At 39.4% G+C, this 25,506-nt stretch overlaps 1 protein-coding gene across 1 annotated transcript in view; it reads right to left on the reverse strand.

Annotated features, from left to right (window-relative positions):
* CDH4 (cadherin 4) overlaps window positions 1–25,506 on the reverse strand; it is a 570,898-nt gene that overhangs the window by 213,458 nt on the left and 331,934 nt on the right. Inside the window, exon 3 of the mRNA XM_067554133.1 lies at window positions 8,075–8,298. Within this exon, the coding sequence (XP_067410234.1) occupies window positions 8,075–8,298 (224 nt within the window). The remainder of the gene's footprint in view (window positions 1–8,074; window positions 8,299–25,506) is intronic.

The raw sequence follows: 25,506 nt of genomic DNA on the forward strand, positions 1-25,506 counted from the left end.
GATGATGCTGCTTAAAACACCAGAGGTTCCTTGGAGCTCTGGCTTTACGAGCCTCTGCCTGTCTGTCTCCTGACTTAAAGAACTCAGAGATTCCTCATTTGCATTTTGCATTGGCCGCAAAGGCAAGGAGTACAGACCAGGCTGATGCCTGGGTTTTAATACTTGCTATTGTTAGTCTGTGGCTTGTCAAACTTTAATGGGTTGCCTCTTGCGCTAAGCTCAACCCCCCTTTTAGAAAATAGGTCTAAGAAGGAAAAAACTCACAAGATGAATGACACTAGGGATTCCAATAACGACAATTACCATCTCAGATAGCAAAGAGAAAGCTGCGAGCCACAATCTTTTCACTGGTCCACAAATAAAATCAGTGTGTGTGAAGTAATACCAGCCTTCACCTTCCGCTACGCTTAGCAGTAACCAGTCCAGCCAGCTGGCACCCCTCCCCTTCCAGCCAACCTGTCTTGGAGATCAGTCAGCCTTTGGCTACAGAGACATCTGGAAGTTATCCAGCAGAGCGTACCACATTCCTATTTACATATCATATAATATAATATATTTTGTGTTCCTGCTTAGCTGAATATTTTGGATCACACTGATGTTTAGCTAAATAAGCCACCATTCTCCGCATATAAATAACATTGTGTTTTAAGGTGTATTCTTTAAAGATTATTAATTTTATTGCGATCAGCCCTGGAAATGAAACATTTCCCATTCAGTGCTGAAATATATTACTCTTGCTTCGTGAATAAACAATAACTGTGGTGGCAGGAGAGGTAAAAGTGTTTTCATTTCCAAAATATCAATATTATTCATGACTTGCTTGTGTTTTTCTGATTTGTTAGTCTGATTATTTTCATTGCCTCTTTATCGCTTTGGGTCATGCACATTTCATAAGATAAATAATCCAGGTTTTTTTGTTTTGTTTTTATTGTCAAACCTAATATTTTACTGAGGTTAGATTTTTTTAAATAAATGACAAGTCTCTACAGAACAATCTTCAACCCAATCCTCCAACATATGTCTTCTCTTCCTGCACACCAATACACATTTTGAAACATGGCACCATTTCCTTCCTCCTAGCATATATATTTAAAAGTATTTAATCTGAAGCATTTTAGCTGGTTTTCATGGTAGCTATGGGAATGAGAGCAGAAAATTCTATCAACCAAACCCCACAATAAAACAATGAAAATATATCTAAGTTCTTTAATAAAGAAAACATGAGAATAATGCTGAATAAACATTTGCATGAATTCTGTTCTGAGGAGACAACACTGTGCTGACATCTATGATGATAGCAGAGGAAGAATAAGCCCCTTTTCTCTAAAATACATCTTTTTAAAAAACTTTTTGATCTTTTAGCAGTGAGAGTGATTTCATTTTGTGTTTTCACGTGGCATAATGAAAGATTTTCAGAACAAAAGAAGAATTTATTTTAGGGTAATTGATTCTTTTGTATTTAGGTCATTGCTGAATTTGCCAAAGTTGAAGGCAGGGGGGAAAAATGTGGTAGAAGTATGAACCTTCTTATTTTAGATCTTCTTTTAATACAGTCAGTTTAGATTACGCTGTTGTGTTGGAACTGTGCAGGTGAGGAATCCAAAATCTGTTTTTCTCTGTTGTTTTCCTATCGGAAGTCTATTATGGCTACTTATCAGCCATCTTTACAAATAGTTGTAAGATCTGTGGTGAATTTAATCAAAGATAGCGTCACGTCATGTCCCATTAGCATCAAAGCATAAATTGCTATTCATGAACGATTTGTGTCAAAGTGCTCTGAAAACTGGCATTTTAGCAGCAAGATGTTCCAATGTGCACAGTACTTTAGCAGGGGCATTAAATTAATGTGTTTGCAGAGAAGTCACTAATTGACAATGAGATGTGATTTTGGCAGTGTATTTCCACTTTAAAGATAATGAACAGTGTTCAGATACAGAGAAGATCCCCCTCCGCTCCTAAAACTATATTAATAATTTCTGGTACAAACAGGAAGAGGGGGAACCAATCCAGCCAGGATATTTCAAGTGCCAAATCAAGCTGTTAGATCATTGCTATTTACAAAAGCAAACAGTAGAATCTGAGTATTTGTGACCTTTATCAAATCTGGCTACACACAGTCAAGAATGTTATGTTTGGTTAGGAACTCATTAAAAAAAATTACCTCTCTGTTTATAGAAACCGTACAATTACAGTATAAAACATTTTTAATTAAATCAGCTAGTTAGGCAAAAATTCATTACTTTCTTTTTTTTTTTTTTTATCAGTTAACAGTGTGGCTGCATAGAACAGATCACATTAGAGTCAATTAGTAAGAAAAATTGTCAGATTTGGCAAGCCACACAGACTTCCAGAACATATCAGCCGATACACAGGAAAAAGTTTGAATGAGATTCTAACAGAGCCATCTCCCCTAAAGGAGGAGAATGTGCCATGCAAAATGCACGCACATGTATTGTGCGTGCCAAATCCCCCACTGGCATGAGGAAACTAGTGTGTTCATGTGACCAAACTGGGCAACCAGCTGCATGCACATCCTATTTGTACATGAAAAATGACATGTGCATGCAAATGTAGGATTCTGCAGTCATAATAAGCATGTATTCGTATTATGCATCTGGCTGGTTGGAGAGGCTGTTGAAAATTTGGTTCCATCTAACTAATAACTCAAATGCAATCAGCTTTGTACAAAAGTTTCCGAACACTGTAAACCAGTTTAGGAAAGACAATTAAGAGGAATATCCGATCCATCTGAAAGCGCAAGAGAGAATTTTTAGGTAGGCAGAATGCACATCAGCCGCCCAAATGATTGCACGCACTCCCTGTCCCCCATCCAGTGGCCGAAGTGGGAAGGACAAGTTTCATTACCTTGCTGCCAGGTGAGTTAGCCCATCCCTCACGCATGGGGGGAGAGTTGTGGGCGGGAGAGAAAGAGAATGAAGCAGCATTTTCCCCTCTGCCCCATACACACATTCTATGGGCCAGCAAGAGGGGGAGGGGAAAATAAGGCAATGTGTGTAGCACCAGCCCAGTTTTTCCTGTGTGGGATCTTCCCCCTCAACCCTCCTTCCCACGACATCCAAAGGACAGAGGAGAGTGTGTTTCACTGCCCCCAGACTCATCAAAGGCACGCCCTGGCTGGAGATGGCATGAACAAGCCCTATTCTGAACAAGTCTCTTTGCTTGTTGAGGTATTTCAATCTTTTATGTTTGTGATTCAGTGGGGAAAAACATCTAAAGGATGTTTAGCAAGGTAAAGCGCCACAGTTGATAATTTAAGGGCTGTAACTCAGAAAAATAGGCTTAACAGTCAATTGGTGTTGATTCCACAAAACTTTCATGTTCATGGTGCGTAGCGGCTGATTCTACATCGGATTCATGAAAGAATGCCAAAACGAGATGAGACACAGCACAATCTAGGCAGGGTTTACATGAGTATTGATTTTTTTTTGATACAGATATCAAAACTTTTTTGCTTGTGCTGGTACGTATGCATGTATTTGCAAGGTTTTAGTTGTACAATTTCCATTGACTTCACAGAACCCTCTTCAGTTCTGAGAATTTGGGAGGAGAGGGCAGGAAGACATTAAGATTTATAAAGCGAATAACTGAAGTAAAAACAGATTCTCTTCAAATAAAGTTATTGATAGCAACGACGGCTGTGATCTCACACATATACACTGAACACCTCTTGTATCCCCACCCCCTTTTGCTGTGAACTCCCTTCTCTATTTCCGTGGTATCGATATTAATGTACAGAGTGATAATTACAGAAAAATGAAATACAATAATGAAGAAAAAACAAAGTCTGTCACAACTGATTTCATATGTTTCAACACAGATGTAGAAGGCAAAAAAAGAGTTCAGTTTGCTCTTTATGGGCCAAATCCTCAGATGATGCAAGTCAACATAGGTCCACTGACTTCAAGAGATTCAAAGAAGTGGGTGGGGATAACAGGCACAATGGACAGCGATGAGCATCTCAGTAACTGTGATTTGTATAGACTGGAAGGGGAGGTGTGGGAGGCTAGGAAGCAGATGGATACAGAATCATCCATACTCTTTAGGAAGATTTCAGGACCTGCACATATGAAACGTGGGGTATTCTGAAGACTGACATCTTCAGCTCTATCACTGTTTACAAGCACATAGTTTTTGACTCTTGCATTTGGTTAATTGAATATGCATTTGATAGGGAAAAAAAATGGTACATGTTCTTAGCAAAGCCAACAATGCACAACTAATTCCAGATAAGTAAAGCTCAGGAAGCTGATTTTGTTTTTCTCTAGAATATTATCCCACTCAAGTTTATCTTTTCATAAATGCTGATGTGAGCTATACAGGCCTAATATTAGTTCTATAAACAACAGTTTCTTTTTTGCAAACTGTACCCACAGGTCCCATTGACACTTTCAATTGCTACAACAGCTAGTCAGATGAGAACAGTGTGAAAAACTTTATCTTAAGTATTTACTGTTATGCTAGAATATCTCTCAGTTTCCTCTGGGGTAATTCAGCACTCCAGTGGGAAATATGTGACCTCATTTGCATTTTCTAATTGAATTGCTATCAGGTTTCCTGCAAGACTGAACAAAAAAAAGTTCCTACAGTTACCAACACCACTGGTACTAGCCAGAAAAAAGTTTACCTTCAAGTAGTTGCTAAGAGAGAGAAAAAAATTCTTTATGGCTCATAAAATGATTTGGGTTTTTACACTTTCCCTCCTTGCTATCTATTATACCATAATCTAATGAAATTTAGATTCTGTAGTTAAAATCCTTGTATGACAGTGGTCACCACTGAAAATTTGCCAGCTCTGCCTAGGATAAATAGCAGTTACCTGAGGTTTATGCAGCATTCCCTATATATTTTTCAAGAACAAGGTTATGTTATCTAAGGCAATTAGCACATTTTAAGGGTGTAAAACAAAAGAAAGGAAATGGATCCATAGTGCAAGCATTGCTCAGCTTTCACCAAGTGTAACCATGCTATTGTTACTGAGATAGATGTATACTAACAAAGTCTCTGATTCTCCAATGAACAGCTTGCAGACAGACTGCTACAGCAACCCACTGCCCTTCTGAATTCAATGGCGGCCTTACTTGACAGCGGCAGGCGACATGCATGCCGTTCATTGTAAGGGCTTCTCAAATATCATGGTGTATCTGTCTAGCTACATGTATGGCCCCCATCAGCACAGTATCTGGGAGCCTCCTAATACTTAAGGAATGCATCCTGACAACACCGCAGAGAGGTAGGCCTAGGCTATTATCTCCATTTTACAGATAGGGGACTGAGGTACACACAGAGAGACTAAGTGACTTGCCCAAAAGCACACACAGAGAGTGCATGGCAGAGCAAGGATTTGAACCTACATCTCCTCAGTTCCAGGCTCGTGCCCTAACCACTGGACCAACCTTCCTTTCTGTAAGGATGGCACTGTAGTACAAGTGGACAAGCTTACTCTTTAATGGTGACCACTTGGGTTAGAACAATCACTTCCATATTGAATTTTAATTCAAATTTTGTTTTCTTCTTTAATGAATATGCTGATGGGAAAGCAGGGGGACATGACAATTCTCTTTTGCTCAGTATGCCTCTGTGAGAGTCAGCTATAGTTGGTCTGCAATCCCTGAGGTGCATGAGAAAGTACAGGTCAGTGCTAACCAGCCCCAAAGGGCATGTCTGTGTTAGGGATAAATGCCAGCAAACGCTGAAAGCAGGAGGCTGGGTAAGAGACCTAACACCAGCTATTTTTAATTATCCAGGGCCTACAGATGCCTTACACAAAATCGCTTACAGATTTACAAAGTAAAATGGATGGTTTTGGTTGTTCACCCCACAACACAGATCACATGTAATGTTTTGTTGTTCTCCAAAAACATTATATATATTTGAAGCCTTGCAGGTGAATTGGAAAAGTCCCTAAAACAGCTTTTTGTAAAAGCATTTTTGCTTGAGTCGTATTATACCTTATAAAAAAACATTTCAGATCTTTTCCCGTAACAGCCATGAAATGCTGTATATTAGGGTCGTGGCCTGAAACTGGATATTGTTGGTTTTTAGCACCACATTGTTATCTTTGAAAATAATTTCATGATCGTGTTCCCTTCTATGGTAAACAAAGTCTTATTTTGCTTCCCAAAAGCATGAGGGTTTAAATAAAACACAAGTTAGATGCCTGCGATGTGGACCCACAATAAAACTGTCTGTGACCTTGTCATTAGTCTTGTTTTCCACAATCTTTCAGTCTCAAACTATACACTAATAAGGCTTTTTAGAAAGGAATGATATGAATTTTAAAAAGCTGTGGCTCATTCTATCTTGAACCAGAGTTCAGTTTATATTAACATTAGACGACTCTCCAATAAAATATTTTACTAAAGGAGAAATGTGCATTCTCTAGGTTTTCTGTCTGCTGCAATGAGAAGAAATTTTAAGCAGTAGATGGGGAACAAAGTTATGCAGCCTAATATTTAATCACTGTTAGAGAGAAATGGGGTTTCTTTTGCAGAGCTTTGCGATGAACAGATTTTTGAATTCACTGGCAACTCTGGGGTTTTTTTTTTTTAAATGCTTTTAGTACAAAACACAAAATGAAACATTTCAAAATTTTTGGCGCGTCAAAAAGTAAAACAAAATGTGTCTGTGTCAAAATGAAACATTTTGGTTTGACTCCAAGAGTTTTATATGTTTTTGTTTGGGTTTTCTAAAATAAAATTAAAGGAAATTTTGAACCAAAAAAATTAAAATGGGTCATGAGGAAAAATGTCAGAATGAAACATTTTGATTTCTTGGGATTAGTTTTTTTCAACTGAAAAAAATCAGTGAAACCAACACAAATTCATGAATCATTGAAGTGTATCTGTATTTTTTCTGAAAAATTTTGCCCAGCTGCATTTTTTTGTTACTAAGTGGCAAACACAGTTGATATAATGTACAGGGTTCAGTTAGGTCTCAAGTCATGTAGAGCCACACTGCAGGAGATGGAGGTGGTGGCACATGTACATGGCTCAAAAACTCATGAAAGCTTTTGGGGTGAGCACACTGGGTTGTTACAGAAAACAACTCCATATAAGTGCTTTCCACCATGTCTTCCAGCAGGTGAAAACTGTCCCAAAAAGGATGGGAAGGAAGTAAGACTGAGACCCACTCAGAGAGGACTGGGCGTATGTACATGGGAGCTAGAGCACTGTCATAAAGCATGGAGAAGGATTGTGGCCTCTCTGAGGTGCCCCTGTGATGGGGCGGCTCTGCACCATTGTCATCTACCCTACGATCTAGGGCTGTGATTCCCTTGCTCATGCACACGTTTGCGCTAGCTCTCATTGAGTTAGCGAAGGCATAAATAGCAGCGTAGCGGCAGCAGTACTGGCATTGGTCCTGGAGGTTCAGCTGACCCATGCTGAGCACAAGCACATGTAAAACCAGTGAGTATGCATTCAACATGGCACAGCCATGCCTACGCTCCTGCTACACGGCTAGCCAGTGTGAGTTTGCGTACACGAGCAGGGTTGCAAGGTTGCAGTTAAATTCTGGAAGGCAGTCAGAGACGGGGCCTTATTGCTATTCAGACATTTGAAGGCTGTATTTCCAGTGGAGCGACAATACTGTAAGCAGTAAAGACATTCTAATATGAACAATTCTACAGACTAAAAAGATTCACTATACATATCAGAACCAGGTGATCACTTAAGAATATAAAAGTATGAACTGAGGAGTTTCTTCTCCTCTCTAGTAACATTAAGTGAATGCACATGTGTCAGAAGGAGAATACATTGTGAAATAATTGTTCACAAGACGTTGGCCCATGGCTTGTCGCACTTCCTATTTGAAAACCTGCCCTTTAAATACAGTTGTACAATATATGTAGTTTATATTTAAATTATGTACAACTTTGTTAAGAAATAGGAAACGTAATAGGAAACAGGTCTAGGTATACTTAATCCTGCTTCAGTGCATGGGGATGGATTAGATGATTTCTCGAAGTCCCTTCCAGCACTACATTTCTATGATTCTATGAAACACCACGAGAGGCAATTTTAATCAATGAAAGACAGCCTTAAAAGGCCTTTACCTTGTGCCCATTGTGCTGTGATTTCTCCCCAACCAGCAATCTGACCATTGTCTCCCATCTCTCCAGAGCCTGGTGTTCCCATGCAGTTACCATAAACATTGTCTGCTTCGAGGGGATTTGCACCTGGTGGGCAGCATATATGGTCCCATCTGTCCTCACTTTGAAGTCCAAGTTGTTGGTTTCGTACTGAATTCTGTTGTTTCCGGCACAGCCACTAAATTTCACTAGAATAGGAGGTAAGAAACAGAGAACATGAACTGAGATTGGCACAAGATAAAAAAAAAGCAATCAAACACAAGTTTCAGACATTTAATTTTCAGCAGCATGCTCTATATCTCTAATAACCATCAAGGAAATGATTTAACTGTTTCTTCGACCTTTCAGGAATGCTCTTGTGCTTTATTCTCCATCCTCAGGGAAGAAGCTGTGGGCCATTTTTAAAGTATTTGATATAGTTTCATTTGATCTAAAACACAGCTGTTTCCCATTTCTACAAGTGGATTTCTCCCATGTCACTGCTACCTTTTAAATTCAACTAGAGTCTATTACCCCACTGTGGGTATTCTTTAGACAAAACGTATTTTTGTTGCCTAACCCTTCAACAATCTACCTACAAGACAGATGTGTAGATGCTTAAGTAAAATTTAAACACCTGTAACAATTCCATTGTCATAATAATAATTAAAATAATTTACACAAAGTAAAATTTAAAATATTTTCTAAAATACGTTCCTCTGTTGGAGTCGGATACACAGGTAGAACTGTAATCTCTTGCTGACTGCTCTGCATGTTATGGTCAAGTGAAAGAGTTGGAACTCTGAAACATGCCTCACACGACAACGAGCAGTCTAAAAATGTATCTCATTCAATCAAAGTTCTCTTACTTATAAATCTTTGTGCGTTTTTAAGTAAAGTTAATTTAAAGCTGAGACTGAGAAGCACTTTTTATTTATGCCATGCTGAATATCACATAAGTTAGGTTAAAAACAAAACAAATTACTTCATGTTAATTAAGCAACACAATCAGATGGAATTTGAACCTGCAAAGCACAGTATTTTTACTGCTCCAGCAAGCCACCAGAAAAAACACACACCCTATCGAAAAAAACATATTACAGCAATCAAAGTACTTCAAGTGACTGAAAATGGATATACAGCTATTTTAGGTACTTATATGGTCCCCCAACACTGTAGTATCTGAGCACCTCATAATCTTTAATTTATCTATCTTCCTAATAGTACTGCCCTACCTCTTGGGGTTATTATCTCCACTTTTTTTACACAGGGAACAGACTTAGGATTTGTCTACATAGCAAAGAAAAACCTGGGGCTGGTCCATGCCAGCCGACATGGGCTTGTGGGACTTGGGCTGCGGGACTTTCATTGCTGTGGAGACTTCCAGGCTTGGGCTGGAGCCTGGGGTCTAGGACCCTGCAAGGTTAGCTGTGTAGACACACCCTTAGGGTTTTGCCTAGACAGGAATACTCAGGAAAATTAATCCAAATTAACTAAAGGTGTGAATTTAAAGTGGATTAGTTAAGCAGCATTAAAGCCCTGTGTGGATACTCTCATTCAGAATTAAATTGGCTTTAATTCATGGTAGCTTAATTCATTTTGGAAGTGAATTAAACTAAACCTAATTGAGGACACTTTAATTCTGAACAAGAGCATTCAAACAGGGGTCTAACTAATCCACTTTAAATTCACACTTTTAGTTAATTCAGATTAATTTCCCCGAGTGTCCCTGTCTAGACAAGCCCTAAGCGATTTGCCCAAGGTACACAGAAAGCCTGTGGTGGAGCAATGAACTAAATCCAGGTCTCCTGAGTCCTAGACTAGCACTGCAACCACTGGACCATCCTTCTGATGCATTATGCAAAGTGCATCTCCAAATGAGTTTAGTATCGGGATCATTTCATAAATGTGCTGTTTACAAAGGCTTTCCAGATTACATATTTACTGAAACCATTTTTGTACATTTTTTTAATCTACATGCTTTTGGAACTGTCAGCTAATGCTGCCATAAATTATGATGCACTAACAGCAAGTGTCACATTTTGCAGATAAAAAAACACTGGATAAAGTTACCTAGTATTTAAAAAAATGTGGGTATCAAAGCAATTATAGTGGGAGGATTTTGTTTTTAAGCAATTTCACTGTCACATCTTACATGATTTAATTACTGTTTAAATGCAGGGGGGAAAAAGCTGCTCACTGTTTTGTTTTATAAAATGTGTTTTTCTATGAGTTCACCTTGCTTGGCTTAATAACTTCTATGCCTGTCTCATCTGGAATATTTCAATTTAAACCTCTCTCCAGTTATCTGTGCCTCTCATCTCCATGACACCAAATATTTTTTTACATAATAGGAATGATCATCTCCTGCATTGCTCTACGTTTAAACAAAAATAATTACTTTGTTCGTCTAAGAAATAGAGTATTATATTAATTATTACCTTTATTTTGGTTATTGTGGAGATGTAATCTTGAACAGCTCTCTACAGAGATTTGGAAAGGGAGGCACAATCTCTGCCTTTAAGAGTTTACAGTCTGCATCAGACAGACACTAAGGGAGACTGGCTTAGGAACCGAATTTAGAAATTTTCTGGTTCCGAAGTTCTTGGTAGACTCAGATCCAGTCACTGATGTAAATGAAAACGGAAGATGTGCAGCAGCTTGAAGCTCAGTTCTTACTAAGGCAAAACTTCTATTGAGAGGAACAGGAACTTTGCCAGGCTCAGGGATGAGGAAAGACTACAGAATTAGGCCTTATGTGATGTCAATAAAAATTGGAGGTTGCCTCAATTTACAAAGTTCTGACGTGGAACTTTCTCAAAGTCTGTGGCAATTTGGACTGAGGGTTCTAATTCAGGCCCATTACCTCTTGTTAAAATCTTGGGATCACTTTGAATCACATATAGGATCTGATCCAAAACCCACTGAAATCAAGGAGAGTCTTTCCACTGAATAAGTATAAACGTGCAAGGTTTCGATGGCATCACACACAACCCAAGCAATATCATCATCAGAAAACCATGAAGTATTTAGCAGGTTAGGGGGAGATTTCAATGCCCCTAGGAATCCCTTAGGTCTCCCCGCAACTCATAGCTATGGTAAATATGTCATAACACACTCAAGGTTTGTCTGCATGAACATTTAGCTTGCAGCAAACTGGGGTGTGAATCTACCCCTCCCTAAATGTCTGTACAGATTCTGCGGATGAGCATTAACAGTTCCTTCCTAAACTTTAATCTACTCCTGTTTCAAGCCACTGTTAATGCATGGCAGCTGGGTCCACATGGCCAGTTAACGAGTGGCAAGCTAGTATGGTGTAGATTCGCACCCCAGCTTGCTGTAAATTATATATTTGTGTAGGCTAACTCTGAGAGTACTACAGCTGTATTATTGCCATGTATTTATTTCCTTACTGCGCCCACCCACCACTCTATATACTGTACACAAGAAATTTGGGAGCATTATTAGCCTGATTTATATAATGGAACTGTAAACTCTAAAATCCAAACAGATACGATGATAAAATTGACATGGTAGAAAGAAAGAAAGAAAGAAAGAAAGAAAGAAAGAAAGAGTCAAGCAAGCTATAATGGTTTCCTTTTATAAACAATTCAATGATTAGTTTGATTTCATTTAAATTAAAAAAACCACAATGTCCAATGTGAAAAAACCCTTACATATTGATTCAATATTCAAAATACTTAAACATCTGTTTAAGATACAGTGCGCTGCTCCAATATGCTACTCTTGTGTCATATGTCACTGTGCCAACTTTTATGCTCCATTATCTGAAAATGGCTACCTCTTAGACAAAGTCCCTCTGTGACTCACTAATTGCTTCCATTAGTTTAAAACAAACTTGACTAGACAGAGAGAATCCTGAGAGAAATTAAGACTAATATATTAAACAAGCAACCTCTCTGCTCCACTTTGTTCTTCTCAGATACAACAGGTAGATGAATACACAGCGATTTATTAAATACAAGGAACTCCTCCCCGACTGAGACCTTCAGGGTTGCTGGAACAAATTTTAGAGTGGGATGCTGAGAGCCATGGAACCACACTGTAAATCCCGAATATAACAGAAACCACTTCAAGCCAACAGGAGCGGCGGCAGCACCCCCCGCACCCTTAGTTCCAGCACCTATGAAGACGTTAAAAAGTTAAAGACAGAAGACTTCCAGGCCAGCATGTGGACCTCAGCCTAGCAAAACATGCTGAATAATAACTAAATATATTAGGCCAAGTTTATCCCTAATATCAGTTTATTAGCTTCAAAGAAGAAATGCTAGGGGTGCATTTAGCTCATTGTGTGTACAGAGAAATAGACTGTGAATCCTTCACTCAGACTGGTGAGCAGTGACTGACTCCACTGGGGCTATGCATGGGAGTACCTGCTTACAAATGTCAGGGGTTCACCATCTGACACAGTCTGGTCTCTCTTATATCTACTTATATATGCCCTAATGTGCTGATCTAGGGAAGTGGTTCTCAGCCCTTCCAAATTACTGTATCCGTTCCAGGAGTCTTATTTATCTTGCCTACTCCACGTTTCACCTCACTTGAAAACTACTTGCTTAGAAAATCAGACATGAGAATACAAATGTCACACACACTATTACTGAAAAATTGCTTACTTTCTTATTGTTACCATATAATTATAAGAGCCATTGATTGGACTATAAATATTGTACTTGCATCTCAGTGCGCTACTGGAGCCTGTTTTTCAGTTGTGAGCCTTGTCTGAAGCCTGAGCTACAGGCGGTGGGGCTGAAGCAGGTAACTTAGCTTTCCGGGCCTCCTCTGGTGTGGAGTCTGCCCTTCTTACTACCCACTAATGCTAGCCATGCACTTGTGATCCCTCTAAACCCATCCTGTGACCCACCCCTCCCCAGGGGCTGCAACCCCCAGGTTGCGACATACTGAGATAGATAAGTTGAAGACCTCTACATACCCCTGGTTGAGAACCACTGATCTAAGGCTGTATCTGAGAGATGCCAAGGACACTGACTTCTCAACCCCTCTCAGTATCAGGCCCTGAGTAACTCAATACAACAGTGCTTTCAGTAGCACTTTCATGTCTTACCTATGCATCGTGCGCCTACCACTGTGTGCCACCGTATTTATGTCCTAAATAGGATGAGCCATAATGATTGTTGTGACAGTCTACACTATTATGGTCACCATTTTTACAAAATGATGATACATTTGTTCAAAGGGTGCCTTGTGAGGTATCATTAGAACAGTTTTAATCTGTTGATCATCACTGTCCTGCTAGTATCATCGTGTATATGAAATTTTGCTACATGTTCGTTACTGAAACATGTTGTGGATCTGGGGAACGGCTCTGCAGAGGTAACACAGGGCAGTGAACAAAAGCCTTACATGTCAAGCCTCATGTACACAAAAGGTGTGAACAAAAGATTTGAAATTCACCTGAGACACTATAAATCTCATGTACACCACAGACTGAGGGGAGGGGATATTTCGAAATGCAAGGAGATCATAAATAAGAGACAATGACATCACCACTTCACATCGCCTACCCCACCTGTAAAGAAGACAACAGGATCGTTTGGAAGACAAAGAAACATTTGAACTGGGAGAAGAGGTCCTAACTGGAAAAGCTTTCCAGTTAGCAGACTGCTGTAGGCTTTTGGGTAAGAGAAGCCTCATTGCTTCAAATTTGACTTAACCTGATAAAGTTTAGGAAGTGGGGTTTTTTAAATCTTTTATTTCCTTTTGTAACCATTTCTGAACTTCTATGTTTAATTCTTTTATGATTATTGTATAATCACTTAAAATCTATCTTTCTATGGTTCACAATGTTATTTTAATGTTTTATCTAAGTTAGTGTGTCTTGGATTGAAGTTTGGGAAATCTACTCAGGTTAAAAAAGCCGGTGTATGTTCGGACCCTTTGATTAATGATCTTACTCTGATCAAGGGAATCTTGAGCTCTTTCTGGGGTGCAAGGCTAGGGTTGGGGGAATTTGCGGGTGTCTCTCTGCATACAAGTCATGAATGGCTGTGAGAGTTGGAGTTGCCTTCACGTGTGAATGGCTGTATGTGAGCAAAGCCTGAAGGGGCTGTTTGTCACTAGCAGAGCAGTGTGAGAGGTATCCTAAGCTGGAAAGTTAAGGGGGCAAAGCAATTCAGGCGTGTGACAATTGTACATTACAAAAACTGCTTTGGTAAATTATGGAAAGTACAAACAACATGCTGGGAAAAAATCCTCTGTTGTTGTTTTATTCACTATCTAGATAACGCTTGCTGTATAATCTCTGCTGTGGACTCTCAGTACCTTTTGAAAGAGTGTAGAGAGATTCAGCCATACTCATCAAACTGCAATGAGAGTTGTACAGCTAAATCCAGGGATGGGCACTTTGAAAATTTCTCTCACAACAACTGAAACCAAATGTCTTTAATGGAAAAGCCAATCACACAGAATCAAGACTGAAAGGAAGGTACTAACGTTTTAGGGTTGCTAAGGAGATGAACTTGTATGATGGATGGATAAGGTTGTGTCTCAGTTTTTGGGTTCACCTTAACTGGGGGTTGTCATATCAGGCCAAAGTTAAGGTAGTTTCAGGGACCTTATCAATGACATTTTGAGTATTTTGTGCATGTGAAAGGGATACTGTATGTATTAAAATTTTACAAATTACACTACATTACAGTTAAGCACTGGTCTGAGTGCTTTCCCATATCAGGACCTCTGTGTATACTGCATGAAATAATATCACATTTCAAATAAAAAATACAGTACGCACCTTCTAAAATGCACTTTACATGACACTCCTAAGGAACATGACTCATTCAGGGCACAGTTCAGGAGACAAGCAGTGACTGCTGCAATGCGCTGCTCCATTCAGAGTGCACGTTGCTCACAAATGAATGAAGCAGCGTTCCACAGAATCCACACAGATCCTTAGGATTTACAAAGTTTGAAGGTAGATATATATATATATATATATATTTTGGACAGCAACCAGCAGTCATCAATAAAAGGATTTTGAGGAATCTCTGGGAGTAGATCCTTGTGGATATTTCCTCCCCAGGCCCCCCTTTCATAGGGTTTACAGGGAAAGGGACAATCTTGTTTGTAGGAAGTTTCAGCGAGCCATGGGGAAATGTTTCACAAGGTCATTGGTGACTGAAAGCTGGGGACTACAATGGAAATGCTAAAGTGTCCTTAACCATAGTTGACACTTCTGCTCCAGTCACCCTATACATACAAGCACACAAAACTGCAAATATGTTTTCATGTGCTATAACAAAATTGCTAGCACTCTAATCTGAAACCTTATTGTCATTAACACATATATACACCCCTCGTCTCACCAATAGCATGTTTCTATGGGATTTTACAGAATTTCTACAGTATTTATCCTGGGGAAAAATGCATTCCTATATTATAATAAACACAATGTCAATCCATCTTTTAAATTCCTCCCTCCCCATTTTGCTGATTCAAAATTAAAGTTAAAAATTCACGATGCCCAATAACATTGATCTTTTTTTCTTTAGATAGCTCTACATTTATGTCATTTGCAGCTGATACAAATCTTGAATTAAAAAACAAATAAACAAAAAACCACTGGCTATGTTTACCAAGCTTAGATCTCTGTGGGTTTGAATCTATCTTTCTTTGACCAGTTTGAAGTCTAAGGAACACTGCATGAATTTAACATTCAAATGCAGCAGCATCAGTAATTAGGATTTCAGATAAAAAGCAGAGCCCCACATCTATCATTTTTACAGGATGGAATTTTTTTTTTAATATACTGTGGATAAATGTTCAGTGATGCTTATCGAAAGCGTATGCTGAAAACACCATCAAATGCTGGATGAAAAGAAAACCAGTAAGGCATCCTCATTAGCAGACTTTTAGGTTTAACCCTTTACCCTCATCATTTTTAATTGCTTGCTCTATGAAAGGAGGCAATATGACAAATTTGATATGGTGAAATAGGTAGTGAATGCCAGGTGGAGAAGTTGCAGCAGTCTGAAGCAAACTGCCTGACATCTAAGGAATAAATAAGTTGTATCTTTCTTCAAACAGGAAATGGTGTAAAAATGCAACATTCATGAATTGTCCTTTTTATTATTTAGCTTATTAGACTAACTGGACAGGCTCAAATGATCACACAACGAACATGCAAGATTTTCTGTCTACACGCTGAACTTGTTGGACACCAAAATGCCTCAGAATTAGTTTTATGGAGGAAGGTCTGTTTGAATTTAATTTGGTCATGGACACTCATCCACCAAAGAATTAGCTTTAAGCCTTTATCCTTCTGGGTTCAAAACAGGATAAATTTTTTCTCATTTAATCCTATTTAATTAACGACAGCCACTTTTTGATAAGCCAGACAGTGCCACATGTCCAGGAATAACTCTGCTCCTTTGCCAGTAGTTGGACCACGACATGACAACATCCTACAGTTCAAGGCATTGCCTCCTGGGAAACACTACTTCCATCATGCTGCCTAGTAAAAGGCAACCATAGTAGCAATGTAAACAGTTCCCTTGGTCTTAGCCAAAGGGCTGAAAAGTGAGCACGGAAAGCAGTCTCCTTCCTCCTGGACTTGAGTCATATGACAAATTCTCCTACCTACACTAAGCTGCAAAAGTACACTCTGTATTAGGAATCCAACTCTGATCCATTAACTGGACCAAAACACCCCTTTCCCTAACGGTGACAATGAAACAGTCCATTAACCACTTGCGTTTGCCAGCTTTTCTTTGCAGAAGATAGGGCTTGGAACCCAGAAGATACAACTGGCAAGTTCTTCTCTTTACGAACGGTAGTTTCCTTTAACACTCCATACCCACAGGCCAGATAAAAAAAAGTGCAATTCATCCATGCTACAACTGCCTTGAAGTCAACAATGTTACACCAAGGATGAATTTGATTGAATGTCTAGAGTGATGGTGCTTAACTGAAACCACTGGCAAGTTCACAATCGTTCACACAATGGTTTAAGCTGAGTAATCTTGAGCACAGTATTTTATGTAGCAATCTGCATGGAACTTGTAGGAGGGAGAACAGTTTGAAGAAGGGAAAAATTTAGAGACCGGCACGCCAGTCCGTTTGCCTAACGCTTGGATGCTACCTGCATTTGCGGCACCTCTGTAAAGAAGTTCTTTTAATGTAAGCCAGTTTACTTTTTACAGCCATGGAATCTTCCCACGTTATTACCCAGCACAAGGTATATGGAACACTTTATAGTGTAAAGGGATCTCTTTTCATAGTCATTCTTTGGGTGACCTTTAGCAAATCACTTGCTCTATTGCTTTGTCTCATTATAAGGTTTTATTTGTTTGAAAAAATAACTTTTTTGTGTGTAATAACTTTTGGGACCAAATTTTCAAAGGTTGCTCAATGTCACCTTTATTTGTGTTCATGCAACAACATGGCACCTATATGACTAAGTAGTATGAACACCCCTCTTAAATATGAGCAAACTGAGGTCAAGTGAATTCCCCAAGACCCAATTTTGAGTCTATGATAAAGCTGGGAATAGAACCCTGAAATTTGGACACACAGTTTCCTGTTCAAATTGGTATATCACACTGCCTCAATAACCCTTTTACGGTTATACCAAACATAGGAGATGAAAGCTTTGACTGAAAACATGCTAAGTGACTTAACCCTGCATGTCACAAAGCAAGGGGAGCAGATTTTTTGTGTACTGAGCCCCCTCCCTGAAAAACACCTTCCTTATTTAACCTAGGAAAAAGGGAAATGGACAAGCATCAAATATGTGTTGTTTCACCCACCCTATTGTTAAGAACATTTGTGTCTGAATCATCTCACAATTGCTTCAGTAGAATGGAGAGTTTTGTGGATAAATACAAGTTCAGTTTTATGGAGCCCTTCTGGGATTTTTTGGTGTGGATTACAAAAAGCTAATGGTGTCAGGCTGAAGAGAAGCAAGAGAACTTTAGAATGGGATTCTATTTCCTTTAGCCTGAGAGAATGCATTTAGTTCTATGCAATTTTTATTATCTCTATAACATACCCTGTACAGGTGGGATATTCTTCTTTATAGCATTCGGAGATCTGATTGGTAATACTGTGTTTTTAAACCAAAATGCAAATACTCAGCAATACAATTCCATTTACAGCAGATGCAACATTAAAAGCAAACAAATCAAAAAAAGCCTCTTGCTCTCTGGATTGTTTGTAATGAGTCTAATGTTATAATCTAATACCATAACTGGATTTGTTTCTCACACAGGCAATGAAATATTAAGACACCTCTTTCCTTTGTAGAAGAAAAATCATGCATAAATAGAAAAAAATTGTAGCACTCAAACCTGGTAAAAACAATCATTTGTTGTTTGGTTTTTTGTTGGTTTTTTTTTTTTTTTGGCAAGATATCAACTTGATGTTACTAATTTCATGCACAGGTGTTACACTGTAAGTAAAGGAGTTGTGTGGGCTGGACAGAGGCCCCACTGAAAAAATTTACCTCTACATTTCCATACCTGCCTAAATCTCTACAACACCTTCTCTAGCTGTATAACTACTCTGAACAGCTCTTTCCTATACAGGATTTCAGCTCCCACTGGAATACCATGACCAGATACAAAGAACAGGCACAACACACTTTGTCATATTGAAATTTTGATTATTTGGAAAGGAAACTGAACCATCCCTGTTGCTCTTGTTGCTCATTGCCAACAGCAATGAAGAGCTGGGAGTGCATTTAAAAAAAAAGCTGATTTAGTTTCAGATCTAATTCCCACTCAAAGAAAACAAAGCCAGTCTTATAGTAAACAAAATCCAATTCCCAGATGCTGCCCACCTGTCTCCCATTCTCACCTGTGCCGTTTTCCATTTATTCTAAGACAATTCAACTGAAATGGATGTTTTTAATGAAGGAAATGTATATCTCACTTTTGGTTTGGAATTGGAGGGGATAAAGGGCCCCCTGGAGAGAAGGACTATAGTACACAATAGAAAAGATGAATCCCTGTAGCAGCAGCCAGCCGCCTCTAACGAATTTTCAGCAAGCCAGGAGTTGGTCCATTTAAACCGGCTCCTTGATGTATATTAACATGCTTTATTCAGGTTTTTTCCAGAGCTAACATATCAGTTGTAGACCCCAAAGGCTTTTCTATTTAGGATCAATCAATCTACCTCACTGCAGTATAAAACACATAGTGTCAGCTCTGGGGCTAGCTCAGAAAAGAACAACAGTAGAAGAATTTTTATATCAAAATTGACATGTTCTAGTAGTTAGTATGGGGATGCTTTCAACAGTATCACTTATTTTTATGGGATTAGAACTGAGCACTGGCAAAGACATTATTTCCCAAGGTTCACACCCACCCACTGGCATTTAGGATTCATCTATACCTGAGCTTCAGTTCCAACCTGTGGAGCATTGAAACAAAGGGGGATAAAAAAGCTGTACTCAGAGGACATCAGTGCAGTATTATTTTAATTCAAAGGGTCACTAACACACTGCCATGTTTTGGGGATCACTCAGACCAGTAAGGGGTTCTGTCACCCCCTGCCTTGTAACTTTGGGTTGCCTTAATGCTGTGCTGCTATGGCTCAGATCCTTGAGGCCAGTAGCCAACCTACAAGCATAGGAGTCTCATCTTGGCTTCCATCCGCCTAGTTATTCCTTGCAGTGTGACCCCAACAGCCCTTCCAGTCCTGAGTCTCCCCAAACCCAGCTACCCCGAGTTCTTACCTACCAGCTCTCAGATTTTCCTTCTCTGGTTCATCACCCCTGAAGGAGTGAAACCTGCCCCCCTGTTATCAGTTTACATTGGGACACACACTCCATACAGTTTGCAAACCAGGGTCATGCTTAGGGTTAAAAAAAAAAGTTTATTTAATAAAAAAATCTCAGATTTCAAAGTGAAATAGTAAGGAAAAGCAAACACAGTCAACTTACATAAAAATAAACAAATACGCAACTTCAGGCGTCACGCTTGATATTAGACAAATTCCTTTTTCTAATAAATGTTACCTATTGCCCATACGCAGTTTCCCAGCGTACCCTCTGTCATGGAGGGGATCCGTGTTTTGTGGACAGCGCCCCTCCTAGATGGTGGTCCTCAGTTTCTGGACATCCTTTACTTCAAACCTCTTCTCTTTTAAGAGTTTGCAGGGTTTGTTTTTTTTCTCTCTCTCAAACTATGGTGATTTTTGGTGAGGGAAAATTCCCTCCTCTTAATTTTCCAGGGGTGGGGTTTTCTTTTTACTTTTGGTTATGAACTGACCAGTCAACCACACACTTCATTTGGAACTAGAAGTATGCAATTAGGCAGTAGCAGAGACCAAAAAATAAATAAATAGCAAATGCAGGATAGTACTGTGTTAAACGCAAACTACTAAAAGAATATAAAGGAAACGTTTAAAAAGAAAGGTTTGACAAAATAAGGAAATTGTTTCTGTGCTTGTTTAATTTAAATTAAGATGGCTAAAAGCACATTTTTCTTCTGCATAGTAAAGTTTCAAAGCTGTATTAAGTCAAATTTTGAAAGAACCACCATAATGTTTTGTTCACAGTAACGAATATTTCAGTTATGAACAACCTCTATTCCTGAGGGTTCATAACTCTGAGGTTCAACTGTACATAAATACTGTACATAACCATTGTCTGTATTCATCTCTCTTCATGACCATAAAGTTCAAAACATTACAGTCTTTTACAAAAGATCTCACTTGGCGTATTTTTATACACAGTAACGTTGGATACAACCAGTTGATTCAACTGCTTACTCTTAGGGGGTTCAGATCCCTGATCTCCCTTTGAAGTGTCTGGACCCTGATTGTCACACAGAGCTTCTCCTGATGACATAGCTGTTGCCACTCGTCGGGGGGTAGATCAATCAAGCCAACAGGAGAACTCTCTCCCATTGGCTTAGAGTGGCTACACCAGACCGCATCGGTGCCCTGTGGCTATCAGTACAAATAAATAAATAGTAACCAACCCAATAACAACAACAATAATATTCCCAGAAATATTCTTTATGATTACAGCTTGTTCAGATGAACTCCTGCAGATGAAGTGTTTGGGAAAAATAGTTCAGTTTCTCTGAAGAAAGATACGTCAAGTCACTGTTCATGTCATGCTGCAATGAGCCACAGATGACACACATTTGGTACAAAAGGGCCTGACTCACCACTGCACTGATCTCATTTTATGCAGGTGTAAATCCACCATAGTCCATGGGAGTTCCACCGCCATAAAGCTGGAGTAACACCGTGGTGAATCAGGCTCAGCCAATATGGTGGTCACCATAAAAAAACCAACGTGTTACCACATAATGGTACAATGTAACACATTTTCTCCTCTAGCCTGGTTTGATTTCATCCTTAGAATAGGAAAGATCTTGGTAACTCAAGATAGTTGTGGGCAAATGCTGAGATTTTACAGGCAATCACTGAATGAACCTTGCTCTTCTTTCAATTCCACACCTTCATGCTATAGTATTGAAATTTATTATGGCACTAATGAGATTATTTTGCTAAGTAGAAACAAACCTCTTTCTGCTGTACAGGAGAGTTTGGGTTCTTCGATTAAGCAGCAGGAAATGAACCCACATTGCTTTCGGCCTTGTTGTGGGAACTCTCTCTGATTAACTCTCCAGATAAGGTAGACTGATTGACCTCATGGATTAATCAATGAGTTTCTCTGCTTCAGAGCAAAGGGCAAGCTGTGGGAACTACCTGCAGTGGCACATGTTTAAATGATTATTACTACAGCACAGCGTAAATAAATCCATGTGCACTTTATTTGTAGGAAAAGATTCGGGGTTCTACTTTTTAGCATTAATGGTTTTCATAACGCTCACATTTGTCAAGCTATAGATGCGGGGGAATGTTTTTAAACATCAATATATGTTTCGGGGTGAGAAACTCACAGTATGGGGATAAATGCTTGGGAAATAACAATTTTAATACTCTGGGGGTAAATGAAACTTATTTAACCACAAACATCTCGTGTAAAGTGTGACACCCTGTACCCCATCTACTCCATATTCACCACTGTTGTGAGGTTATAATATATTTTGCACAAAGCGTGTCTTCTGAGGTATCATTTGAAAACTCATGATCTACTGGACATCGTAGTCCTCTTAAAATGTGTGTATCAACATTGTATATGGAGTTCTGAGATTTTGCTATATTTTGGTTACTGAAACGTATTTTGAGTCTGGGGAATGCCCACAGATTAGCCCCTCAGAGACACAAAGGACCATTCAGAGGTATTAGAAAATTGTCTGCTAACTGTAAACAAAGGATTTACATGTTGTGTCCAAAACAGCACAAATTGCAGGTACACAGATGGAATAAAGAAGAATTTGCAGTTCACCTGAAGAATGGCTTGCAGAGCACATAGGCAATAGAACTGCCTAACCCCATGACCCAAGAAGGATTTTTCCAGCACAAGGAGTTAGGAGAAAAAAAAAAGGAGGGAAAGGGCCTCTGGCTCCCTCTCCTCCCCCATCTCGACACATGTATTGCAGCTTGTGGTGAGACCAACTGTTTTGCTTTTAGAATTATTAGAGTTGGTAAAATGTAGGACTTAGACTGTGATTTTATCATTTTATTTTCTTTTGTATCCAATTCTGACTTTTATGCCTTTATCACTTATAATCACTTAAGATCTATCTTTCTCTAGTTAATAAACTTGTTTTAGTATTTTCTCTAAACCAGCGTGTTTTGACTGAAGAGTTTGGGGAATCTCTACTCAGGTTAACAAAGGTCAGTGTATACCACTACCCTTTGATGGAATGGTGGACTAATTAAAGAGCTTATGCTGATCAAGGGGTTCTTGAGCAGTGGAAGACGCACATTTCTGGGGTGCAAGGCTGGGACTGAGAGATAGGTGGGTGTTGCCCTGTGTATGGTCATGAGTGGCTGGCAGAGCATTCAGGTAACTTTGCTGAGTGTGCCTTTACATGCTAAGGGTGGTGTGAAGAGAGCTTGGAGAGGCTGCTTTTCACTATCAGAGCAGTGTAAGAGATGCCCTGGTCTGGAGAATTAAGGGGCACCTCTGTTCAAAAGTCCAGCTTGTGCCCTGGGGGATGTCACACACAGAAAGTCACCTGTAGCACTAATGTAACACTTTTTAGACCCTGACTTGTCCGAGACCTCATTTGCTTATGGAGCTTTATCTTGGGTGCCACAGATGTACACCTTTTCCACCTGACTAGTATATAAAATGAAGCAAGAAAAAACAGTAAGAACTTTTCATAAAGAGAGGTTTGATATAGACCCAGTTCTAGCATAGGGGTTCAGAGAAAAGGAGTGTGAAAATATGGTCTGGAGAAGGTATCCAAGTTAGGTAGCCTGATGCTTCCCTCTCCTCATCCTCTTCAAAACACAAACACACACACAAACACCTCTAGAAATAGAGGATGCACAAGTCACTGAAGAAAAAAGAGAGACCCAGCTAAAGAAATTGAATTCCTACAAATAAACTCTGAGAAGGATGGGCCTGAATCATTTCTCACATGAGACTGAATCTGGAGACACCTCATTCAAATCAATGGAGTTACACTTGTTTAAATCACAGTAAGCTAGGAAGAATCAGACACTGTGTTCCCCCCTGAAAAGGGAATGCTGACTAATGTGGTTTAAAGCAAGAAAACTAGCATTTGCAAACCATCTTATCAAATGAATCAGGATAGAGTGCCTACATTTGCCATGTTATTCAGCTTGACTATGGGCACAGCAAGTAATCATATTCTTTAACTTTCACTGTAAAGCATGTACAAAATCTGCAGGTTTCAGTGAAAATTAATATTGTACTGAATAAAGCAGTGCTCAGCATCCCCTGGATTTAGCTATTTTTACATTTAAGACAACCATGCCTACAGGATTTGCAAGTTTCACCTGCCTAGTACTTTCTGACGTAGTTGGGTTCAGTTTCAGTCAGCAACCCAAAGCAGAACAAAGGCCAGGTTTGCCTTGCTGCTGGATCAGTGACTAGTTCATGGATTTCAGATTGCACAGAACAGGCACATAACGCTGCATGTATCTGCAAAAGTTCTATCATATTGACAGCAGTCCGAACCTTACTACGTCTGGACCAAATCATGAGTAAGGATTCAGCCTATTGGCCTTAATCTCACTAGTTGGATGTGCAGGGCCTAATATTACATCAGCTACAACACGGGGACACCAAAACCAGTGAATTAGAGGATGTGATAAATGTGGCACAAAGCAGTGAAATCACAGAAGGTATCAACAATAGGAAAATCCAAGATGTTTCTGAGTGTAGTGAATCAAATGAAACCGCCTGAAATTCCACATGGAATTTATTTGACAAATTTCTTTCTCCCTCTTCAGTTTCCTGTTTCAGATGAACTGTCGTCTGGCAGCTTCAAGCGTTTGGCACTGTTTCAGCTTCAGTTTGCTGGGGTTGAATCCAAACAAGAACTTGAACTTTACCAGGTCTGCTCTTTTTGTAAACATATTTGCTGTGGCTGCCAAGTGCTTTCCAAAAGCACACAAACGCAGAATCCAAAAGGGAAACATGGTCTTCTCTCAATAAAAATGCATTTAACCACCTATTGGTAGCATCTACCGCACATTTCATTGTGCAGCCTAGTTATGTCCTGCCTCATCCTGCATTTTTCGCATGTGCCAAACAGGAAATGCAGCAGGAGGTCTGGGTGCAAAAAACTGCTGGATGAAGTCCATTACTGAGTTCCATGACTGCATTTGTATACCTCTTCCAATCCTGGCTTTCCAGGCTGCGTTGTTTGCAAATTTTCTCCATAAGGCTGTATGTTCAGCCAATAATATAATAATTAGCAGTAGGCTCATTCGGGCATGCTGGCTAAGGCAAGCTGCAGCATATTATTAACAGGTTTGATGGCAAAGACCACTATGGATAACCTTAGTGAGTGGAATCCTGTTCAATTCTATTCTTAGGTAGATGACTTCAAGTTGAGTAAAGTCAGCCATAGAAAGAGATATTGGCCAGAAAACTCCTGAGAGAGCATAAGTCACCCTAAATGAGGCAGATTCTTTCTTTTCCTTTAAAAATGAATCACTGATTCTTTTTAAAAACAAACACAACACAAATTCATACATTTTGATTTGGCAGGGCGAATGCAGTTCTTCACAACCTGAGCTCTGTGTGGCTGGAAAGCTTCTCTCTCTCTCTCCCCAACAGAAGTTGGTCCAATAATAGATATTACTTCACCCACGTTGTCTGTTCTTTATGAGAGACAGCCATCATTCAGCAATATCCCACCATGCAGTGCATGGCCTTTCACAAAAACCATGCATTCTGTTCTCCACGATTCTAACATAATGAAATTAAAAAATCGTATGCCACTTGATTTCCATAAATGGTATAAAATACAGCAGCATTGAAATGCTGCAGGTGGAGAGCAGCAGACAACGCATTGCACAATGGTAGGAGGGCACAT

Source organism: Emydura macquarii, unplaced genomic scaffold, assembly GCF_026122565.2.
Source record: "Emydura macquarii macquarii isolate MOO-44397 ecotype Brisbane River unplaced genomic scaffold, CSIRO-AGI_Emac_v2 contig_1483, whole genome shotgun sequence".
Taxonomy (NCBI): Eukaryota; Metazoa; Chordata; order Testudines; family Chelidae; genus Emydura; species Emydura macquarii.